The sequence below is a fragment of the Diabrotica undecimpunctata genome, chromosome 1 (genome assembly GCF_040954645.1).
Source record: "Diabrotica undecimpunctata isolate CICGRU chromosome 1, icDiaUnde3, whole genome shotgun sequence".
Classification (NCBI taxonomy): domain Eukaryota; kingdom Metazoa; phylum Arthropoda; class Insecta; order Coleoptera; family Chrysomelidae; genus Diabrotica; species Diabrotica undecimpunctata.
This window is the reverse complement of record NC_092803.1, coordinates 141,598,537-141,610,788: the sequence shown is the minus strand read 5'-3', so window position 1 is coordinate 141,610,788 and position 12,252 is coordinate 141,598,537. Positions and strand designations below refer to the sequence as shown.

The 12,252-nt window shown below is 30.6% G+C and overlaps 1 protein-coding gene across 3 annotated transcripts in view; it reads left to right on the top strand.

Moving 5' to 3' along the window:
- Positions 1–2,954: 2,954 nt before the first annotated feature.
- jvl (javelin-like) overlaps positions 2,955–12,252 on the top strand; it is a 539,968-nt gene continuing 530,670 nt past the window's right edge. For 2 of the 3 annotated variants that reach the window (XR_011949790.1, XM_072520143.1), the window contains exon 1: positions 2,955–3,350. Coding sequence is in view for 2 of the 3 variants with exons in the window: in XM_072520143.1 (XP_072376244.1) it covers positions 3,300–3,350 (51 nt within the window). In the remaining variant the exon portion in view is untranslated. The remainder of the gene's footprint in view (positions 3,351–12,252) is intronic. The other variant, XM_072520145.1, reaches the window with a different exon arrangement.

The following is a 12,252-nucleotide window of genomic DNA, read 5'->3' as shown; positions in this document are numbered from 1 at the left end:
CTGCTGGCCCTGATGACATCCCCTCAATTTTCCTCAAATATCTTCATGAAGAAACCATAAACAAATTGCTTGAGTTGTACAACCTAATCTGGTCCCGACAAGAATTTCCTTCCAAATGGAGGGAATCCATTATATTTCCTATCAAAAAAAGCAGCTCTCTTCCCAACTCTCCAAACTCGTTTAGGCCAATCTCCCTAACATGTACCCTTTGTAAATTATTGGAAAAAATGATCAATAAGCGATTAATCTGGTATCTAGAAAAAAACAATATCCTTAACCCTGCTCAATCAGGTTTTAGACCTAATAGAAGCACCACTGATAATTTAGTGATCCTACAAACAGATATAGCAAATGCTATGGCCTCCAAGCAAGACGTAATTGCAGTAATTTTTGATATAGAAAGTGCTTTCGATACAACATGTAAGTCGGTTATCCTTAAAAAATTGGTAGAAAATGATCTTACGGGCAACATATTTTGCTTTATAAACAACTTTTTAAATAACAGAAATTTCAGAATCACAGTTAACGGAGTATTATCCGACAAATATGTCACTGAAAATGGTGTACCTCAAGGTTCTACTTTGAGTTCTACCCTTTTTCTGCTAGCCATCAATGATATTTGCTCTCATATAAAATCTCCTGTTAAATTTGCCCTATACGCAGACGACCTTATTGTATACTGCCAAGGAAAATCCACAGCTGCAACCTCATCTTTATTACAAAATTCTGTTGAGTCCCTTACTACATGGTCCGAAAAAACTGGCTTCAGGTTCTCTTCCAATAAATCCAAAATAATTAAATTCACCAGGAGATACAACAGCACAGAAATACCCAAAATAACACTAAACGGAGTAAGTTTAGAGTCAATTGATCATTACAAGTTTTTAGGACTAACTGTCGATAACAAACTCACCTGGCGACGGCATATCGATGAAATAAAAGGCATCTGTTTAAGCAGAATGAATTTGTTAAAGACATTGTCCCACCATCAATGGGGTGCCGATGAAAGTGTACTACTCAAAATATATCGAGCTATAATTCGATCCAAATTAGACTATGGTTGTATAGTTTACTTGTCTGCATCCAATAATTTATTACAATCTTTAAACTCTGTTCACAACACTGCTCTCCGAATTTGCTTAGGAGCTTTTCGATCCAGTCCCGCTGAAAGTCTCTATTGTGAATCTCATGAACTCCCCCTTTACCTCCGGAGGCAGCAACTACTCCTATCTTATGCTAGCAGAATTTCGTCGAATCCGACTAACCCTGTATTTAATCTTCTGACTTCGCCAAAACCTGGACTCGTAATCTCGTCCAGATGTATACTTTCAATCCCACAGATCCTACAACCCTTGTGCCAAGACACAAAATTATCTCAAACAATTGCATCTATAAAATCAGAATCCCCGCCATGGTCTAGAACACCTCCTTTTATAAACACTTCTCTCTGTAAATTTAATAAACAACAAACAAATAATATCTTTTTTCGACAAGCTTTCAAAGATATTGTGAATACATCCCACTATGATAAGGTGCTTTATACCGATGCATCCAGAAACGCAGATGGAGTTGGCTGTTCTGTCACTACAGTTGATACAGTGCTGCGACAATACCGAATATCAAACGAATGTAGCGTATTTTCAGGAGAACTCTTTAGTATTTCAAAAGCTCTCGAGTTCCCTTTTGACAATCATCAAAGTGTAGCTCTATGTACCGATTCCTTATCCGCAATTCATTCGTTAAAAAATATTTACAATCAACATCATTTAGTACAAAAAATATTAGAATCGATCCATCTCCTCACTTCCCGAGGGACTTCAATAACAATAATATGGGTGCCTTCTCATATCGGCATCCAAGGAAATGAGATGGCTGACAGCGCTGCAAAAGAAGCATCTACATCCAACTTACCTGTCTACAACATACAGCTCCAAGAAGACTTAAAATCAAAATTCAAAAGGAATATCCAAGACAAGTGGCAGAAACTTTGGATCACCAAAAACACAAAGCTCAGAGAAATACAACCTAATGTTTACAGCTATTTATCCCTAGCATCTCTGAACAGAAAAGAAAAGATAGCAATACGAAGATTGAGAATAGGACACACACGTTTAACACACGGTCATCTTATGTCCTCTACAGACCAACAGTTATGCTCTCACTGTAACGATATTCCTATCACCGTCAAACACATCCTCACAGAATGTCAGCACTACCAGGCCACCCGCATTGCCAACAATATAACCCATAGTCTAGAAGAACTTCTGAACTGTTCAAGCCGACTCAAGAGCCTAATAGACTTTTTAAAGACTTCTCAATTGTTTAACAAAATATAATTTACATAATATTTTTATTCTTCACAATTGTAAACTTTGTATCATAACTTTGTAAGTACTATTGTAAACCTTTGCTCCCGTGTCAATGACCTAAGATGTTGAGACACGTTAATTCGAAATAAAAAAAAAAAAAAAAGAAATATTTAATTACTATTTAAATGGGAATAAGCCGCAATTAAAGGTTAAAGTACGTTTATTGACGTTTCAATTTCCACTTCGGAAATCGTTCTCAAAATACAAACATTAGTTTCACTAATGTTTGTATTTTGAGAAATCAAGAATAGCTTTATCAAGAAAATAGCTTTAGAACAATATTTAAAAATATTTTTATCAAAATTAATGAATATACACTTTTATTATTCATATTCATTATTTGCCCTTTGTCATGCCATGTTCTTAACTTTTAATGTAATTAATGTTGCCTATGTCTAGCGTGTGTATCTATTCACTTCATAATGAAACTAGATGACTGAAGCAGCACAAACATTTAAATGAAATTTTTAATTTAAACACATTTACTAATTAACGTATATTACAGATTTATTAACATATTTCTGGTATAAGAAAATCTTTGTCCTAAATAATATGCAACATTTTTTTACGTTAACAGCTGACACGGTGACTGTTGACGTGATTGACGTCTGTTTATTGATGTCAACAATTTTCTGACTAAAGTGAAGAATGATGAAGAAAATTAAAATAATCAATTTTAAATTGTGTTTTTAAGATTTTTACTGACATCTATCTCTTCGGAAGCTTTAAAAACAAAATGATTATCCATTTTATTTGTACATAACGGACTGTCAACTTTTATTTGAACTTAAATGGACTAGAAAAACTGAGTGTTCAAATGGATCACAGTGAATATATGCATTTATTTTACTTACTTATTTAAATTACTTTACGTATGGTGACAATAATCTAGTGTTAGTTTTATGTAGAGACTAATAATTGAATCTCACGATGAGTAGCAGTAATTATCTTAATGAAGACACCCCATTCTTATACAATAGGGTAAGTTTATATTTCCTTGTAGAGGAATTTTTGTTTTATACCTATATTTTATATTATATGACTTTACTAATCAATATGCTAAAACATTATCGAACACACAATCATATGAAATTGATCCATTTAGTAATAATTATGATTCTAGTTACTCACCCTTAAGTATAAAAGTTGTTACATTTTGATTTTGTCTGATGAAATGTGGCAAAAACTCAAACATTGTTCCTTAAATTTTTATCTATTTTGAAGGTGTTTGCTTTAAAATTGTAAGTGAAGGAGTAAAGTTGAATAAAAGAGAATAAAAATGAATGCAAACACTAATGCACTATTAATTCATATACATTTTATTGGAAGTGCCAATAAAATATATTAGAACAACAATTAATATATAAAGATGTAAAATGAAGTTTACAGAAGGAAAATGCAATTAAACAAAGAACTATGCTTTATCTTTTTAGATTTAAGGTATTTTTAGATATGTAAAACATCTAGCACTTTATTACTACCAATAAAGTATGCTAACTATACCAAATATAGCATCAAGCCTAGAAACACTAAAACAATGTGTAACTTGTTAACACAAACAAAAAACAAAACACAAAACATATCATATCTTCCTAACTCACCTTTTTATACTACTATACTTTGAATTTTCTGAGTTGGTACAAACACACCCTTTATGGTTCCAGTATGTGTTTCAGAAAATAGTGATATGCTTTCATTTGATACTATTTTATGTATTTATGTATTTTAACATATATGTATTTTAAGTATTTAAATTAGTTTATCATGCTGTATGTGGCCAAATGATTATAGTATAGTCTATAAAACACATGATCAGATCAAGTATATCTCTACTATCAATGTGAGGTGGAGCATTGCTTGCCTGTATCTTTTGTAACTGCACATTGAGATCTGCTAAGATATTCGTCATATTCTGGTTTGATTTTATTGAATATTATTCATAGAAATATCTTGTGCTATGAATCTTAAGATAATTGTGTATTGTGCTGATCATGCCATTGGTATGCCTTTGATTTTTTTGGTAGAGGTATATATATGTTGGTATAAGCCAATCTTCCGATTGTTGTCCAGTTCCATATATAATGTTAAAGAACCATATTAATTTTGTTACTTCTGACATTCATCACTCATCGAATGTCAGAAATATTGAACTTTGGCTGAATGGTATTTTATTTACATTTTGTATCTTTAATGCACTAACAACTTCCATTGATAATATATGGAAAAATTTTCAGTCATATTTAGTTTAGGATATTTTGTTGGTCTACTTTGTAAAGGTTGTATCCGGATTGGCTTCTATTTCATTGTTTTTATATTTCATCAGTATTTGCATTTTAGATTTTCAAATTCCTGCCACAACTTTTAATTTTTCTGTATAGCTCTATTTCCTTATACTTTGCTTGTTTAATTTGTTTATGGTTCTCCCTGTTCAATTGTATTTATTTCTTCCTGGTCTTTTTTTGCTCATTTATCCCATCAGTTTTTTTCCTTTTAGTTTGCTTGTATCTTCGTTTGTCTGTTCCCTAATGGATTGCCTATAGTGCAGCAAGTTTTGTGTGAAGGTATGTCTGATATTGCTTTTTTCTATTAGAAATAATGTCACAACCTTGATACACTTTGGAGCTGATCACCAGATTTCTAAATCTTCTGTTGATCATAATATAATCCATTTGGTTTCTAATTGCATGTTATTCAGTATCTGGGGGATTTCCAGGTGTAAAGTCTTCTTTTTTCTGCTGTAGATCCATTTAAGAACATTTACTCTGCCATTAACTGTCACACAACCTTTTACATATTGTACCATTGAAGATTTTAAAAGTATTCCAAAGCCATGTTGGGTGTTGTTCTCTCTTCTTCAGTAGAAGAAGGGGTATACTTTAGCTGTTGCTATAAATCCATTAATGAGTCATACATAACCAGTTACCCAACATCAATTTACATGTATGTTCATTGCTATGTTTACTCGGTTCTCTTATTTGGCTGTAAAACCTAGAAACTCAAAGTAAACACTTTAAGATGCTTAAAAGCCTTTGAAATGTGGGTGTATTGAAGACTCTTAAAAATATCCTGGATCCTGGAGAGCATAGAGAAACTATGCTCTCCCTCTACAGAAAACTACTCAGATCTACATTAGACTATGGTGCAATAGCATATTCATCGTCTAATGAGTCTTCCCTTAAAATTTTAGATACAATCCACAATACTGCACCCTGCAGGGAGGCTCCCTATCTTGGGAGCTTTCAGAACCACACCAATAGAAAGCCTGTATTGCAAAGCAGCTGAACCATCACTCTATTACAGATGAATGTACTTAAAATTAACCTATGCAATTAATTAAAATAAAAATCCTAACAACCACACCTTCAAATATGATCACCTTAATGGATTATCAACATTTTTCTCCAATAAACCATGTATACACAAACCTTTCTACCACCGAATAAAAATGGATCTCTCATCTCTTAACACCACCTCACCTCCTTACTTTCCCGTTAGTTTTGAACCTATTGAACCATGGACATTGGGAGTATCTAAAATAATAACTACCTTAACTTCATTGGACGAACATACTACTACTAACTATAATATAATACATCAAAATCTGCAAAACTTATTGTCAAAGTATACAAATTTCTCTCATATATATATATATATATATATATATATATATATATATATATATATATATATATATATATATATATATATATATTGTTATGATGTGTTTTTTGTTTGAATGATGAGCAATGAGTATTTTTAATAATATAATATATAGGGTTTTTATCGCGGTTCTCAAAGAATTAGCTTGGAAGTACTTTTTTAAATTATCTTTATTATAACTATTATGAAACACACATATATATCTAACCTAGTCAATGTAAATTTAAAATAAACTATCTTTAAACTGATATTCTTATAAAACTAATTAAATTCTATAGACAATCTAAAATTTAAACAAACTATCTTCAAAATTGAAATTGTTATGACACTAACTAAATTATATTAACAAAATTTTGTACCTTTCTTTCACTGAATGCCTAAATGAACTGTTTTCCACTAAGTATATAGATTCTAATCACCACTGAATGTCTTCGTACTTCAGTTATCCTTGTTTTTTGTGAAATTACTTTTTTCAATTATCAGCTTCTACCAATTTAAGATATATTTTTCTTCACCAGCATCTATACACCACCAACCAAACCAGCAAACAGCATTTATATTTATTCTTCTTTTCAATATACCAATATCCAATTATTATAAGTTGATTTATACTAATCTCCAACCATAATATAATTTAATTTCTTCCAATATACCTTTTTTTATCTTCAATAATTATTTGTGTATAATTATAAATGTGCATTAAATTATATGCATAATTTTTAATCTTCATTTAACTCACTATATTAAACTATTGGACTATTTGTACTTGATTCACTGACTCTAACTAACTTTCATAATAAACTGCTTGACTTCTGACTAAAAACTTCTAAAAACTGCTGACTGCTTGACTTCAGACTAAAAAACTTCCAAAAACTGCCATCTTGAATCCAAATCACGGGTATTTATATGTTTTTGGATTTCTAGAACCATCTCGTAAGATATCATGTTCTATTCAGTTCTATTTAATACATGTCTGAATTTTCTGGAACAAACCATTTCGCAAACATGGCCATCTCCGGAGATCCAGAGAATTCCATTCTTTTCTATTAATAATTTTGTTTACATTTAGGCTTTTCAGATCAGAATATATAATTAAATTAGTAACTAACACTCTAATTTAATAAAATACACATTTCAAACAATATATTATATAACCCCACTTTTATTCGTAATTATGATTCTTAATTTGACACTTGGAGTATGTATAGTTGGTTGCCTAGGCACATGGCTCACTTAAATCTATTTACAACATTAAAATTACTAAATACAACTTTTTACAATTATTATATGCTAATTTATTAAAAATGCCCTCACATAAATATATTTTTATTAAATTCTCTAGTATATAACTTATTTAAAACAACCAAATATCTAATATTATGTAGTATATAACTTATAAATTATTTTCTATAAACCCTAATCGTATCAATATATATATATATATATATATATATATATATAAGATGCTTCAAATTCAACAGATGGCATGGGAGCAGCAGTTATATCTTCTAATATGTGCTAAAAATAAAGTTGCCAATACACTACAGTATTCTTAATGCAGAATTATATGCCTTATATAGGGCACTCACATGTATTTTATCTTCACCACAACAGGAATATATAGGAAAAATAAACCCAGAGAATCATATTGTAGAAAAAATTCAACAAAATCTGATACAATAATCTTGATTTGGATCACATATCAGAATTAGAGGTAATGAATAAGCAGAAAAGTGTGCGTGTGAAGCCGTCAACTCAGATGACTTTATGATCATGAAATATGTGATAACTAATGGTGGTATTCTTAAAAATTATCCATTTAAGAATTTTCAGAAAAGTGGAACAAGACATCACTGAAACCCAATTTGGATTTAGGAATACGATGGGTACACGAGAGGCATTATTTGGATTTAACGTCCTCCTGCAAAGATGTATGGATGTAAACCAACCACTCTATGTTTGTTTTATTGATTAAAATAAGGCGTTCGATAAGGTCCGACACAACCGTCTTATACAGTTACTTAAAGATAAACACATTGACAAAAAAGACTTAAGAATAATAACTCATCTCTACTTTAACTAAATAGAAAAAGTCAGAGTAGGCAAAGAACTTTCGAAGGAAGTAGAGATAAAAAGAGGCGTAACGCAAGGTTGCATACTCTCCCCCTTATTGTTCAATCTATATTAGGAAGAAATAATTAAAAAATCACATGAAAATGTATCAATTGGAATAAAAGTCAACGGCAGATCCATCAACAATATCAGATATGCCAATGATACTATACTAATTGCAGAGAACATACAAGAGTTACAAACACTTTTAGATAATGTAGTAAATGCTAGTGAGGCAAGCGGACTAACGCTTAATGCTAATAAAACAAAATTTATGACAATTTCCAAAACACAACAAGACATTTTAAACATAAGAGGGGTTCCAATAGAAAAAGTAAAAAAAATACAGATATCTTGGTACAATTATTAATGAAAATGACGAGTATACAGAAGAAATAGAAATGAGAATTGGACAAGCTAGAGCAACATTTAATAAAATGAGAAAAGTATTGTGCAATAGAGACCTTAGTTTGCAACTCAAAATAAGAATATTACGTTCATATGTGTTTTCGGTGCTGCTGTATGGGGTGGAGGCCTGGACCTTAACGAAAGAGGTGAACGATCGACTTGAAGCATTCGAGATGTGGACCTACCGAAGAATATTAAAAATTAGTTGGGTAGACTGAATAACAAATGTTGAGGTCCTCAGAAAGATGACAAAATGAAAATCATGAATCCAATTAAGATAAGAAAGTTACAATATCTCGGCCACGTTATGAGACTGGATAAATATGTGTTGCTACAAACCATAATGCAGAGAAAAATACAGGGAAAACGAAGTATTGGAAGAAGATACATCTCCTGGCTAAACAATCTGAGAAAGCGGTATAATTGCAATTCCGTCGACTTGTTCAGAGCTGCAATCTCAAACGTGAAAATAGCTGTGATGATTACCAACCTCCTTAGAGGAGACGGTACCTAAAGAAGAAGAATGATGTTTCAAGTGTTACCAAATCACGGATCTCAACTGTGTGCGTGGCAAAACCGGTGGCAATTTTTAGTGTCCAATGTTCTGAATATTAAACCGAACATTAAACCTTGAAGATGTTTCCCCACCAAAAGAAGAGATCAAGTGACAATAATCCGTCTTAGATTAGGTCATACCAGTGCTACACATAAGTTTTTAATTACAAAAGAATCGGTACCAAAATGTGAGCAGTGGTGAAACAAATATTATATGACTGTGCAGTGTCCAGTTTTCTCCATCGCAAGAAGCAATTATCCAGAAGCAATTATAGAGAAAGCACTTGGTGCAAATTGTTTCTTCTCAAATATGCTAAATTACTTAAAGGTAGTAATTTTGTAAATATCTAATATTTATTATTGTAAAAATTTGATAATAAGATAAAGATAAGGAGATGCTGAGAGACTAGCGGAAATTTGTTATGAAATTTTAGAAAGGGCTAACGCAGACAGACAATTTTTAAAAAACGTTTTGTTTAGCGATGAATGTACATTTCCATTAAATAATGAACCTAATGCTTAAAATTATAAGATTTGGCGACAAGAAAGCCTGAGGATATTATTGAAAAAAAAATACCTAATCTTATATAAATATCTGCTTAGGTATATTTAGACACAATATTTTTGGATGAGGATGATTTCCAATAGGAAAATTTAAATTCAGAAAAGTTTTTGAACTTGCTACAAGAAGAGATTTTACCAAGATTTGCAAAAGTAACTCCAACCGAAGAAGAAATTTAGTTTCAAATGGATGGGTGCCTCGCTCACAATAACCGGGAGGTAAGGAATTCCTCAAAAACAGTATTAATAATAATTTTTTGATTAGACCTAACTGTAACATTAGGTGGCCTTCGAGATCGGAAGATTACAAACAATTAGCATCTAAAATCCAAAATTTATTGTGCTCAAACCTTTGCTCAAACCAGATATTGAAGCATTAAAAATGCGATATTCTGAAACTATAGTATTTTTCATATAAAAATGCGTGCACGTCACAATTTATATAAAGTGACGTCACTTATATTTAAAATTTCCAGAACGTCAACGTTAGAGTTTAAATTTTCCTAATACAGCTAATAATACGAAACCCATACGGAACTGCTCGATCTTTCATAGGCGTCAACATGGTATAATAATCAGAAAAATGTAATCATCATTATATTGGGAATTTTAGAATTATATTGATTAAATAACCAAAAACATTTGTTATTATTAATAATATAAATTCTATGAAATAACTCAAGTCTAATATTCCACAAAATAATAATTTTAATTAAATATATTAGACAATTGTACGCAACTGGTACGAAAATCCTTCAAATTTTTTGACAGTTCAGCGTGTGGTAAAATTGTTTAAAGTGTTGCCGCTTTTTTAGAGTACGAATTTTGTTTATGTTTTGATTTCTTACACAATTTGATCATAATATATTATATATTAATAAATTGTATTAATAAATACATATTAAATTTAGATTAGTAGCGTTAAAAACTAATTATTGTTGTGTATTGTGATTGTGCTATGCCACAACAACTAAATAGTCTGTAGAAATCTGATAGGTTTTCATATAAGGTAGATTATTTTGAACAAGAAATAATGGCGGGACGTTTTTATTATTTATTTATTATAATGCGTTATTAGTAACGTGTATTTACTGTTAATATAATAGTTTGACAAATAGTTGACATTTTAAAAATTCCTCACTTACTATGGTTTGTTTTTTAACCAGGAGGAGTAATTCAAATTTACCGCGCCGTAATGCTTGTTTGTAATTGGTCTAACCACAGGCAAGTTTACTCCACTAAATTATGACATTTTGACACTAATGACATTTATGAAATTTTAAAATTCAAAATTTATATCGACAATTTTTTGTATTTTCTGCGTTATTCCTTTAATTTTTAAATTTTTGTTTGCATTTATATAAAAAACAATTATTTTTAGAACGATTTAGCGACGTATTAGTGCTATTAAGATAACAATATGGATTCAATGCCAAGTACCTACTAGTGGTCATTATCCTTCCCCACTTAAAAAACGCCGAGTAGATTTGGGTCATTTATCATCAAATGAAAAACAATGTATTATATAGTTCGTCTCAAACCCTTCTTTCAGTGCGTCATAGTTGATCGAATTCTCTCTAACACATTAAGCTAGAAGTGACAGAAAAAAACGTGAGTCTGTGATTATTATACATAGAACTTAGAAAATTATTTATTGTAAAGCTAATTCTACTTACGGATGTATAATTGGTTGGAGTTTAGAATACGCTAAATAGATATCCAATCAATGTTGCGCATAAATATAATTTGACGCAGATTGTCTCGATCGTGAGAGTACTTTCACAATGTCAACTGATAAAATGATAATTTTCATTCCAGGTTAGTATTATCAGACATTTTACAGTGAAAATTTAATTTTGTATTTATTGTCATAAAAATATTTTAAATATGCCGAGATATATCGAAAAAGAACAAATACTAATATTAAAATTATTAAATTATTTTCAATTAGAAAAAGACAGATTACCATCCTGCAACTGTCAAATTTAACTAAACTGTCAAGCAATAATTCTCGACATTCTTAAAATCCTATATGACGTCAAAATTAGTGACGCACTGAAAGAAGGGTTTGGGACAGACTGTAAACATGTAATACAAACAAATCAAAATTGATAATCCTGGAAAAAAATAACAGCCATGGTAGAAAAAATAAAATAGGCAACAGGTTAGTTTTGCAGAATAGTTATTGTTAAAATCAAGACTTAGTAATGTGGTAATTTAAGGTATTGCGAATTCAACTATTTACAAAACAATTAAGGAATATAAGCCGACTGCAACAGTGATGAAAAAGATGTCCTATAAATTCTAAACAATATGTATGAACATAAGTCTATACCTGTATATTTGAAAAATGGGCAATCCCATAAAAACTGGTTATATTTTATATTCCTATAAAGTAGCATACAATATTGGTTGTTTAAGTTAATGCGATGATGAAATATTGTAAACTTCCATTGGAATTTAGGAAAATTCTTCAACTTCTTCATAACAATCCGACATTTTTTTTATTGTGATTAGAAAAAAAAAATATATTGGAAGTGAATTGAAAAAAATTATTAAAGAATTATTATTCAAACATAAACAAACA